Source organism: Acipenser ruthenus, chromosome 2 (assembly GCF_902713425.1).
Source record: "Acipenser ruthenus chromosome 2, fAciRut3.2 maternal haplotype, whole genome shotgun sequence".
Taxonomy (NCBI): domain Eukaryota; kingdom Metazoa; phylum Chordata; class Actinopteri; order Acipenseriformes; family Acipenseridae; genus Acipenser; species Acipenser ruthenus.
The window spans coordinates 3,632,273-3,645,120 of record NC_081190.1 but is presented as its reverse complement, the minus strand read 5'-3'; the positions used below and the strand labels follow the sequence as shown (position 1 = coordinate 3,645,120).

Here is a 12,848-nt window from a genome sequence, read left to right as displayed (position 1 = left end):
AAAGAAAATGTTCAGAAACCTTTTCTGTTTTTCTACTTTATTTAAAAATACAGACACACACACACACACACATATAAAAAGAAAACTCATATGATATCCAGGTGCATTTACATCTAAACCTTGCTTTGGTTATCCATGATTGAAGACAACTGGAAAAATAAAATGAACCACATTCTCAAATTTGACTGATGTTAATAAAGTGATGATCCTGCTGGCAGCAGGGGGGACAGGATAATGGTTCCACTCTGGTGTACCAGATGTAGAGATCAGACATGTTTCCGAGAGCTCTATTGGGGTAAAACAAAGCCTACCTCTTAAATCACCTCAACACAGACTTGTAGGGTGGGAATACACTGTAAGCTCTTCTTATTTACCTGGCTGATGTCGCTAGTCCACGCTGCTTTCTCCTGTCGTGAAGGAGCCAACAGGACAACTGTAAACGAGGGGGTGTCTGTGGGCTCCACCACAATCTTAAAATCTAGATGCCCAAAGACTTGGCCAGTACCTTTTGCTGTAGAAAAGGAATGGTTTCCATTTGTTAGAAAGTAAAAAAAGTCTTGGAGTTGTCATTACTCTTTGGTATATGCTAACAGGTCTTTTTTCCTTCATTTAAAAAAAAAATTAAATAATAAAATTGAAAACTAAATCATGACACAGAAGATAATATCTCGACACATTTGTCAATTAATTAGTTTTCTTGACATCCAAGAAAAACAAACACATTAAAAACACATTTTCAAAAATGTCTTGACACAAAAATAATACAAATTCATAATAGCTTTAATCTACTATACAGCAGGCTTTACTGTACTTGCAGGATGTGTCAAGTTTGAAGTTAAGGTTAAATTTATAAGAAACAAAGGGGTCAATTTGATCAAACTATACCTGGGTTAAGTAACAGCTCAATTTTATTGGAGCATTTTACAGCGCTGGGGAATCACCTTGGATTATGGTTACACCCCATAATATTTGGTCACAATTGCATCAACCACCTATTCGTGGTTATCCCAGGATTAATCTCACCAATAAATGATGATGAATTCCAGAAGTATTTTCCAGTGCTGTGAAATGCTCTGTCCTAGGGGGGTCAAGTTGATCAAATCAGATCAAGTTTTAAATAAAACATTACAGTATTTATTAAACTTGAACAAGACACTTGTATTTCAGACTTTATTTCCTTTGTTTAACTCGGATGTATCTGATTTAGGTGACCCCCATTGCAACAGCCCTTAATCTTAAACACAAACAGAACAACATTGCCTACTTTTGATACAATTGGCGTTATTATATTATACGGTATATGAAGATTTTTTTCTGTTTTTCTTCAGTGCTTATGAACAGCAAAGGGCAACGGCACAGTCTCCAGTGAGGCCTGGTTCCAGCAGGTCCATGTACTGTATAGAGACTAGCAATATCTTTAATACTTACCATCATCATCACTTGCATCAGGCTCTTCAATTAGAGTACAGTCAATCAGAGACAGCACTCCACCTTGCTGGAAGAAAGAAGAAAGCCATCAGCCGTGGTTAAAAGAATTTATACCCACATACATTTCACAAAACACACTCAGAGGTCATTAAAGTTAGAGCAGGGACACATTATTCCCAATCTTTGGGTTTGACTTGCTTTTAATCTAATTAAGCGATAGTGCCCTTTGATGAAGGCTCTACCTCGTGGCAGCTGGCCGAGCGGATTGATTTTAAATTTGATTCACAGTTCATTTTGTGACGCAGCAGCGGGCAGCTATCATCTGATAGAAGCCCGCTAGAGCTGGAAGCTGATTGGCTGATGGTACTGAATAGACAAGAGTATAAGAGTCATAAGACAGAAAGGAAGAACAAGCAGAAGAGCTGAGCTACTGGAATTGAGTGTTTATAAACGATGCACAGGTATGTACAGGAGTTATGCTAATTATTTAAGTACCTTTATGCCAACTTGTGTTGTTATTATTATTATTATTATTATTATTATTATTATTATTATTATTATTATTATTATTATTATTATTATTATTATTATTAGCTGATACACATATTGTTGAAGAAAACCATCAGCTTAGTTTTACATTTGATATTTTACCAATAATGTTCACAGGTGGGATTTCTTTTCTTCAGAACCGTAGGGATTGAGGCCCCTCTGGGCAGTCATGAGCTTTGAGGAAGTCAAGGCAAAAGACAATGTGCTAGATTCTCAGAGCTACTGACTCCAAATTGTCTTCAGAAAGAATAAAGGCAACCCAAAAGACGTATCAAACAGAAAAAAACATTTACTTTTTGGGCTTGCAATGAGTCTTAAACTTTGAGTAAACAGCTTTGAGAATCAGGCCCAATGTGCTGCTTCATGTTCCACCATTTTACTGTCGTGTATAAGACACGTGTTCAGCGTGCTATGTCAGTGAGAGATTGTGTAAAGCCGGCTCCCATGGCCTACCTTAAGCAGGTGCAGCTTCCCTCCTGAACTCCTGGTGCAAATCAGGCAGTGCTTTGTGAACAGGAAGCACTGCCTCTCCCCTTCCTTCTTCAGGGACAGGGACAGGGAGCCCAGCCGCACCTTGCTGAGCTTGCCTCTCTCCACTGAGGGGAGCTGGATGAGAGAACCTTAACCACAGAAACACACTTGAGTTTAGGGACCCATGATACTGTTAGTGGCTATACAGTATGGCTAAAAGTTTTAAATCACCTAGAATTTTAGGATTGAGACTTAATTTAAAAAAAAGAACTATATGAACCTCATTTAGATATTTTATTTAACATTGTGTAATCAAATTAACTACAAAATGATATTGCAAAAGTCTATCAGAGGCCTTAACAGCAGTACAGTATTTCATGTTAGTTAAGTATATGGAAAACTACAAAACGGTATGTTAATTCAATATGTTAACGTAGCATTATTCAGCAGGTTTCACTCAGCTTTATGAAGTAAAATTAGTTAATTCAATAGGATGATGCAAAACTTTTGGCCACAGCTGTATACATTCAATCCATAAGCATGTCTATTCATTACACTATTACCAGTCACAGATTACGATTGAAACAATAACACTGAAAGGCAATACACATCGGAAATCATTTTATAGGAACGGTACATTGTATACTGTGCATAAATCCTTAAGGGACTCATCCTCTGCACCGGAGTTGTGTGTGAATGATTTGAGGAGCCATCACAATCCCTGGATATCTATCTAATTTTTGAACCTGTTAGGTATAAACATGAAGGGTGCATTTGTCATCACAATCCCCTGCCTCTCTCTCTCTGCAACAGTTGTGAAATATTAATGACTGAATGAATTATCATCTTTCAAGACCCCTTCCAGCACCTTGGGGAGTCTATGTCACACTGTGGCAAGGCCGTGGTCAGCCTATATATAGCAGCATATTCACTTTCCTTTAGTAGTTGTCCTATAGTCATCCTTAACCTTCTTCTGATAAACACTTCAATATTCTACTGTGGAAACCATGATCGTTTTGAAACGTAACCACAGGAGAACAATTCAAGCCATGCTAATCTGAGTAGGACAACCATGGTACTGTTGATAACAAATCACTAAGGAACACAAACACAAAGCAATACCAACCCATGGCCCACAAAGCAATACCCATGCATTTCGCAATGCATCGTATAACTATAGTACATTATGGTTTACCATATACCAGGACCCAGGGGCACTGACATGCTGGAGAGGTTTAACCAACCCCTTCCAATCTTATCTCCATCCGGTCTCTTACCAATCTCTTCAGCAGGGTTTGCGTGCACAGTACAGTATGGACTGACCTTGCCGTACAAACGTTTGGCTGGTGTCTAGCAGTATATCACAGCCCTCCACGATCATCCTCTCGATGGCAAGGTTCTTCCGGATGTTCTCAGTGTCACTCACTTCATCGTGCATTACCCTTCAAAAACAAAACAGAGGCTCACATCCCAGGCAGTAGGTGTCCAAAGCAAGTTGCATGGATGACTTTGTTGCATACTACAATAATATCAAACTTCAATGTGTTTCCATTCATAATGCATTGCTCTATATCCTGTTGACCTCCCCACCTCTTAAGAAATACGTGTGAGGAACGTGGTCAGGTTAAATTGGTAAACTGATTCACAATTTAACCTGGTCAGCACCTGGATAAAAGCGGCTGGATCGGTCAGTATTTCAGTTCAGGGCGGAACTCTGTGGGGGGAGGACAGGATACATTGGCAGTGGGTTAGTTCCAGCTTCTTCCCTGTTTCTCTTTCAATAAGATTAAATTGGTGAATCATGTAATGAAAGGCAATTTGAATATTCACTTTTTTGCCAAGCTTTTGTCACCCTTTTAAAATCCAGTTTAAAAAACAAGTGACAATGTAACGTTAAAGAGTGCTTTTAGAATCACTGTTTCTTTCTATCCTCTTCTACTCTTTCCATTTCACTTTGCTTTCTCTTTCAGCCTTTTATCCAGTTTGTCTTACACAGTGTTTTGTATATCGTTGCTTAACTTTGATATATATATATATATACCCAGTTTAAAACCGTGTGTCCACATTTAGATATACACATCTTAAAAGACATATCTATAGTACTGTCAGCATCTTACCTGGACAGGTCCTCCAGTTTGGACTTGGCGAATTCCAAGCTCTTGCGCTCCACGTGCTCGTGTGGGGTGTGGGCGAGGAGCTCATGAAGAGTGATAATGTACCGGGGTATCTAGAGAATACACCACATAAAGCAGATAGAAGATCAATTCAAAATACAAAAAGCAAGTCTCGCTGTCTGACTGAGCAGATGTGATGCCCTGTTTCTATTCATAATAAAGTGTTACTGTTCCTCGCTGATCAGTACAAAGGGACATCAAAGGCATCACCCCTCTTTGTACTGGTCTGTGATATGCATACTTTTCCTAATTCCATTGAAGTGTGTACAAACCTATTTCCATACTCCTCGATCCAATTGTTACATGATTGATTCTGTATTATCTGGATAACCTTTTACAGCTGTTTTGTGTACAGTTTTAGAAAGGACTGTTGTGTAATGTTGCATAATGGTGACCTGTTTCACAGAGTGGGTTGCTTTTCGTGAGGCATTGTCAGTTCCTATGTAGATTTTGGGAGAGATCAACAAGGTGAGGCGAAGCAAACTAATGCAAAGGAGGAGGTTGGACAAGAACTCATCATCTTGAGCATGACAGCGCCATATCTTTGAATTTTTTAATTTAGAGTACCCATTTATTTTACCCCTTATTTTTCCTCAATTTAGACAGTCCGGTATGTTCCCACAACAGCTCAGGAGAACTAAAGGTCAGTGGCCGTCCTCTGACACCATGACAAACCATGCATCTTTACAACCAGGAACAGCTACCGGCTTCTGAAGGACAAAAGCCAGCCCTGCTGGTGTCCACTTGAGTTCACTGGGCTCCTGGCCAGTAGCGTGGTGGTGAGAATCCCCCAGCCACTTCACACAGACAGGGTGTGAACATGTGCTCCCCTGACTGTATTACCCATACTGCACACCACGTGGCCGTGCCTTTACCAGGTGAGACTCTCAGTGACCCCAACAGCACCATATCTGAACCACTACAGCCAGGCTCTGTTGCACAAGCAGTTACAAACCTGGTAGAATTTCCGTGTGCATTACCTAATTTACACCACTGGGGTCAGTCTTACCCAGCAAGGTCCTGTCTGCATTTTCAACTTGAACAAGCTCCAGCGTTGGAGTATGTTAATGTGACAGCTGTGAATTCACACACTGGTAATCAAATTAGTTTACAAACACATTGACACAAACACACTTTAGTACAAGGTGCTTGTATCTTGCCTGTTTTGTATGCATGTCATATTGATCCTCAGGTATTCATGTTGTATTTATCCCAATAGGAAAGGAAAATACATGGGTTACAGGTGGTTTTATTCTAGAAAATGCCCACACCCCTGCTTCAGATGCTGCCTGGTTATAGGGCAGATCCTACAGGTTGGTTGCCTACAATGTTATCAGCAGCAACACTGGAACAATTAGGGGGACCTTGTCTTTTTCCTGTAAAAACGGTTCCTCAGTCACCCTACACAAGGGTACCGCGCTGACGGCACACAGTACAATGTGGCCTTGTCCTCTTCCTGTTAAAAGCACTGTGCAAGGCTTTGTTAGGCACCTTACACAAGAGCACTACTGACAGGAAACTGGGCAGAGAGCTAAAGGGAGCTACCTGGAACATGGGGTAGGTGAGGAAGGTCTCCAGCATCCTCCCCTCGCACGCAGCGTTGGTCTCGTACTGCTTCAGCAGCTTGTCGAAGTCTCGGTTCTGCTTACAGTTGGCCAGGACTTGGAGGCTGTACTGGTGGTTGCGCACAAACTCTTGGTAGATGTTCAACATTGGCAGTAAAATGTCAAACAGGTCAGCTGGAAGAAAAAGAAACAGCGCTGTAAAATGTAATCAGGCTTTTTACACAGTCTCTGTGCCTGCCATGTGGGAAACAAAAACACTGCGTAACCATGGAAACCCCTGTCTCTTTCAAGCTTAAATTGCTTGGTTGTTCAACACTGTGAATTATGGGAATTACAGGACTTGTTTTAACCCTTGAGATGTCACAAGCTTGGAAACTGTGAGCTACTGAAGCAGCAATTTTAATTCAAACACTCAGTAGGTATGAGTAAAATACAAACACCTCTCCAAATACAATGAATAGCATTAGGGAGTGATCGATCTGATAGATGTTTCTCCATAACATTAACCCTTTGCTGCCAGATGGCCAATATATTTGACATTGAGGAAATAGGCATTCAATAGGTATGGGAACATACCCATGGCAAAGGGTTAAGTCATTTTTTTATTAAATAATACAGTAATATTTTTAATGAAATTATATTATATAGGTTAGAAGTGAACGCACTGAGGCTGAAAGCAGAGGCCTGGTTACGAGCTGCGAGTGCTGATATAACTCCTACACAGACGTGCGCAGTCCTATAAATCCACTATATATCTCCTTCATGTGGCAGTATTTTACATACAAGGACCACAGCTGAATTCTTTTATCAGCTCTAAAGCAGCTTTCAGTCAGCTCGGAGCATTATTGGAACGCTTATTTAAACTCTGTAGAAACCAAAAACCAACACATCTTCATTGACTGATAAAAGAACAGGAATCCCAAAAGCCACTCCCCTTCTTCCTACTGTCCCATAAACATTCCTCGTCCACACAGCAAGCAGACAGTGCACGCAGTTCCATTGTGCCCGCTGTGAGGATTAATGCCAGGGTGGCCAGGCCAGGACAGACTCCTGTGTAACAGCAGCCAAAAAGTGACAATGCTTACAACCACTAAGGGATGAACAGGGGGTAGCATGTAAACAGCAGGTGATGGAGAAGCTCATTCATGTCAATGGGGAATTCTGGAGAGTGTGGGAGGGGTTGTGTGTGTGTGTGTGCTATGTATCCTAACGGGTAATGTCCCTTGAGCATCTGTCTGTGGGAAAGTTCAGCTCTTGTTTTGTGCAGCCTGAATGAAGTGCCTCAGTGATCTCAAACTGAACCAACGCCTCCTAACATGTTATATATATATATATATATATATATATATATATATAATTTTTTACAGTCCACACTCATGCCTTTTACAAACTCACCTAAAATTAACGTAGGCCAATTAGCGATCCTTGCCTTCAGTCCTTGGTGAAATATTTCATGTAGAAACATTATCGTCTCACTAAAAGAAAAGCATTAGCATTAGTGCGGCATATAGAGTCACCCGCCACAATCATCTTGGATAGCTTCTGGAAACTGGTTTGGTTAAGCACCAATATAAATGCCTTAAAACTGTTTTGCTAATTTAAGCGAGCCACCCAACAGTATTTAAGCCAGAAGATGCAGCACGGATCAGGGACGTGTATTCAATTGATCTGAAAATAGCAGGTCTAGATAGCAGGCTGTTTAAATCCTTAATACTGGACCTTTCGGGAACTTTTACTTATTTTTAATGACAGTGATTCACTAAAGAGACTCACATGCACTGTTAGATATTTGATTTCAATAGCCTCCTGTTATAATGCTTTGCAGTACTGGAATTGGGATCTGCCACTGTTGAGATCAACTGAATACACCTCAGGCTGCTGTGTGGCCCGAGTCTTACCTGTTGAGGAAGATGCTGCTGACATCGTCGTGGCAGATGGGCGGCTTCTTGGAGCTGGCTGCCATTCGGAGGGGCCGCAGGAAGCAGTTGACCAGGATGTAGAGCTGGTGCACATACTCCGTCTCCGCCTCCACCATGTTGAAGACGATCTGGTTCCTCTTCCTCATGCTCTCGGCGTGGGGGGAACAGATGTAGTCCTGGACGATCGTCTTCCACTTCCTCCTGCACAGCCAGCCTCTCATGAAGCTCTGGACCTGCAGGGATTGAGAAGGGCGGAGGGAGGTCAGCTGCACAGCGAGCAGTGGGGAAGGAGACTCGGGGCTCATGTGGAAGCAAAGTCAACGGCAGAGGAATAAACTATTCAAATAACAAATTAGAACTGTGTAAAACTAGCAAGAGGCAACTTAGTGCAGCATTTCCTGCTGGTTTTATTCCTTTGTTTCTGCCTAAGAGCGTTTAATTGGTTTTGTATTTTGTTTCTTTTGTCAATAACAGTGCGGAATCCTGCGCTTAAACAAATGAATTAGTCACTGATCTTGCCTGCCTGACCTTTAGTCACCCTTTCACATGCCCCAAATGTGGACAAAATGTCCTTGATCACACACTCCACACGTGTAATGTCATTCAGTAATGCCTGCAGGCTGGTTCACATGACCTTTTTAATCTTCTTAATATCTGGATCTTCATCTTCTTGATTTCCTTGGTAGGGGCGCATCCGTTCCTTTGTTTTATTGAGGGCGATGATCTAGAAAACAAAACATACTCTATTACCACTTCACTACTTGACATTATTAAAAACAGACTATTTGGAAGTTGGAAAAACAATTGTAAAGATCAGAGAAAAAGAAAGGAAAGAGAAGGGGTCACAATAAACTGATCAAAGGTTTACTAAAATCAGGGATGAGATGGAATTTTTAACTGGCTTAAATAAGCAGCCAATAATGCAGACAACATGTAAATCTGGGCCAAGGATAAGGAAAGCATGTTCAAACTAAACAAGCAAGCTGCGTGGTTTGACCCTTGTTTTTCTTTCTTTTTTTGTGTAAAAGTCTTACCTGTGTAAAGTCTAAAGTCTAAGCAAAGGGGAGCGCTTCTTTTCCAAACTTTATAATTCAATAAGCGAGGTGACAGCATGAGTAAGCACTAGAATATGTATTTAAGGGAATGATAGGTGTGACCCAGGATCTCGCTGCCCTCCTATGAGGCGAGACCTCTGACAGCTTTCACAGGTCAGGGCAGGGTGACGGGACCCATCGATCGCAGAAAGCAGTGTTTCAACCACAAACTCTCTATTAGTGGACCCCAAAAGCCTTTTACAGCAAGGGGCTAGTCTCAAAGCCCGTTACTCTATATCGTCATTAGGCAAGGAAAAAATAACAATTACAATTCTAAAACAAAAAGGAAACGACTTGAGACTACTCACAAGCTCCTCCAATAAATTTCATTGTTGTTTTTTCAGGTATTAATGTCTTTACTGGGTGCATGTTTATGTCATTGAAGAATTGTGCTAATGATGATTTAGAGTTCCTAGCTTTGAGAATCTAGCCCTAGGATGCTTATCTTTCTTTATTGGGAGACATTTCAATTTCAGAATGTTACCTTGTTAATGGTACTTAAATATTCATGTTAAATTCTAAATGGCACACTACCTGTTTTTAGAGATATGTTTTAAATATGAATGTAATTTAAATACTAACAGACATCACTTTATACACAAGGATTACACTTACGATTACTTGTTATATAAAATGTTCTCACCGAGTTTCATCACAAAAAGAGGTTATCTAGATAGACAGAAAACCACTGATATCCAAAAGGGGAGTCATAAAGATACAAACTGTATTTAAGAATTGTTTAATGATTCAGGGTTTACTGCAACTTCTGGATGGATAAAATGAAAAGCAATATTAGGCGCAATATGTGGTAATATTTGTATTAAAAACCAGATTGATTGCTTATTACATTATGTTAAAGTTGTTTTCCTGAAAGCCACAGACTGCCACTGATAGATAAAAACACAAATAAAACTACAGCAGACTCTCACTCATCCGAACCCCAGGAATCTACACCTATAATCCAAAACCATGCTATACTAATTCAATACATGGGGCCAGTGGACTGTAGAAATCAAACTTCAACATCGGAATTCTCTGACACCTCTGTAAAGCATTTACAGCTGTCTCCAGCTTTAATTAAAAAGGGTAGTACTGATTTGTGATGAAAAATAAGTATAAAAAACCAAACAGTGCCACAGTCAGCACACAGGAGTCGAGTCAATGTCATACTATACTGGTAATGTACAATACATCAAAGAACGAGTCTTGAAAAGAGACCCGCACATCTACACAGTGTTCACAACCCTTGCTGTGAGCATTCACTCCTAAACAAATAAATAGACAAATAAGAAGAAAGCATGAATGTGTGCAGAAAGCAAGCATAAGGGAATACTGGTCTGTAAGCAGTTAGTATGACCTCATCCCTATGGACTGCAAAAAGACACACTATATAGTAGATTAGTGCAAAGCAGCTTACAGGCCTGTCTCTCTTATTGCCCTTGTTCTGAGCTGGAGAACTGATGCAGTTATTTAATCAGAACGCTCAGGGGGAACTTGTTGTACAGTCTGTGGATGTTTATCTTACTCTCCATTTCTAATATACCACTGCCTAGGGAAAATAATGTGGGGAAGACACGAATACAGATTGCTCAGAACAAGACAGGTCTTACAATAAAGGTCAGAATATACCATTAAAATACTATTATAACAACAGCGCATTACTCTTACAACCCTAAAAGCAGAGCCATTAGGAGACCACAATGGCACATGGCACTGATATACCACACAAGAAAGACAGCCGAACACAGCAGAGTTAAACCACTAGTCTAATTTCTGAAATGCTTCAGGGATCTTAAAAACCATTACCCTGCACAATTTTATTGCACACATTTTAGCTTTTGACTTTTAACATAGTTTACTGGCAAGCAAACTACTCTCCACCCTCATTAGTCTTGAATCCCGTCTCCACAGCCCTAATAGTTTGCATGCAATGCCATGGCACGGGGTTTGGCAAACGCAAATAGCCAGGCTGCTATAGTCCTATATGTTTCAGTTTATTTTATGTTTTTTTTTATTTTTTATTTTATACAATCAGCTAACAGGTACAGGACGAGCATTGATAGGCCGAATGGCCTCCTCTCGTTTGTACATGTTCTTATGTTTTTATGTCCTTCCCTTCCATGCACTGTTTTATAATGAAAGAGAGCTTGAGTTGATCAAAAAACGTCAAGAAGGGCTGCTAAGTAATTATCATAAAAAACAAAAAAGAAAGAGAGGCAGCCATTTGGCCTGGCTATGCTCATCTGGTTCCGAGCAGCTGATTGATCTCAGAACTTTGTCAAGTTGTGTCTTGAAGGATCCAAACGATTCTGCCCCTAACAACATGACCAGGTAGCCCATTTCCTATCCTCACCATCCTCTGTAAAGTGTCACCTTCCCTCTGCCCTAAGTGGATCCCCTGAGTGTATATGATATGTTCTCCCTGATTCACTGAATATGCAAAGGTGTGAACCTATTTTAATTTTGATTAATTATTTGTAATGTTAAGTCAAATTAATTGACTCCTCAGTCACGTATTGGAGAATATAAAGTATGATATTGTAACTGTATGTACAGCTACGGCCAAAAGTTTTGCATCACCTAGAATTTTGGGATTGAGATCTCAAAAACAACTATATGAACATAATTTAGATTTTTTATTTAACATTGTGTAATCAAAACAACTACAAAATGATTCCACAGAAGTCTACCGAAAGTCATAATAGTAGTACAGTATTGCATGTCACATTCTTCAATTTGTGACAATTTTTCGTTAAGCATATGGAAAACTACAAAGCGGTATTTAATTGAATATGTTAATGTAACATTATTCAGCAGGTTTAATTTGACTTTATGAAGCTAAGTTAGTTCATTCTATAGTGTGATGCAAAACTGTTGGCCATAGCTGCATGTGTACTGTACTGTACAAGCACCTCACAATGTAAATCAATGAGGCTGTACCTCTGTATGTATGTGTACTGTACAAGCAACTCACAATGTAAATCAATGAGAATCCTGTACCTCTGTATGTATGTGTACTGTATAAGCATCTCACAATGTAAATCAATGAGGCTGTACCTCTGCTTTCAGCCTCTCGATCTCGGTGTCCTGGTCCTCAAGCTGGTGCCGCAGCTGGTTTGCTGCAATCTTCTCCGTCTCCACGATCTGCACCAGGTGGATGTACTTCTGCATCAGCACCTCCCGTTCAATTATAATGTCGGAGTAGCTAGAAGAAAAGAGGACAGAGTAGGTGTCAGTGTAAACAGAAACAAACCCCAGTGTAGTGAGAATGTCACTTCAGAGCGTGTGCATGTAGACACTGTCGAGACACACACATAGATATATCTACTGAAATATTTCAACTAGCGCATGAGATCACAGGTATTTGAAGTGCAGGAATAGAGGTTAAAATAAATATGGAAGGGATCATTTGTATTTGATGATGCCCGTATTCGAAGTTGACCTATTTCTAACAAACTTACAATGGTAAAGGTGTAGGTTTTCACAAAATGTAATAACGTAAAACCCTGTGTTATACACGAGTAACAGGAAAGCTTGGGAGACGTCTGTGTTGTTTTCCAACGAGAGAATGGCTTCATTCAGTATACACGTCTGCTTCTGAAGTCTACTGTAACTGATAGAATGTACGCTTGTGATCATTTCAATAAG

At 40.2% G+C, this 12,848-nt stretch overlaps 1 protein-coding gene across 11 annotated transcripts in view; it reads right to left on the bottom strand.

Annotated features, from left to right (window-relative positions):
- The window catches only part of LOC117403791 (ras-specific guanine nucleotide-releasing factor 2), an 88,560-nt gene that overhangs the window by 36,281 nt on the left and 39,431 nt on the right, over positions 1-12,848 (bottom strand). For all 11 annotated transcript variants that reach the window (XM_058986644.1, XM_058986661.1, XM_058986665.1 and 8 more), the window contains exons 3-12: positions 12,258-12,405; positions 8,741-8,830; positions 8,086-8,339; positions 7,583-7,662; positions 6,168-6,361; positions 4,566-4,675; positions 3,772-3,890; positions 2,431-2,597; positions 1,429-1,495; positions 375-511 (exon numbers count right to left, since the gene is read on the bottom strand). In XM_058986644.1, coding sequence (XP_058842627.1) covers positions 375-511; positions 1,429-1,495; positions 2,431-2,597; positions 3,772-3,890; positions 4,566-4,675; positions 6,168-6,361; positions 7,583-7,662; positions 8,086-8,339; positions 8,741-8,830; positions 12,258-12,405 — 1,366 coding nt within the window. The remainder of the gene's footprint in view (positions 1-374; positions 512-1,428; positions 1,496-2,430; positions 2,598-3,771; positions 3,891-4,565; positions 4,676-6,167; positions 6,362-7,582; positions 7,663-8,085; positions 8,340-8,740; positions 8,831-12,257; positions 12,406-12,848) is intronic.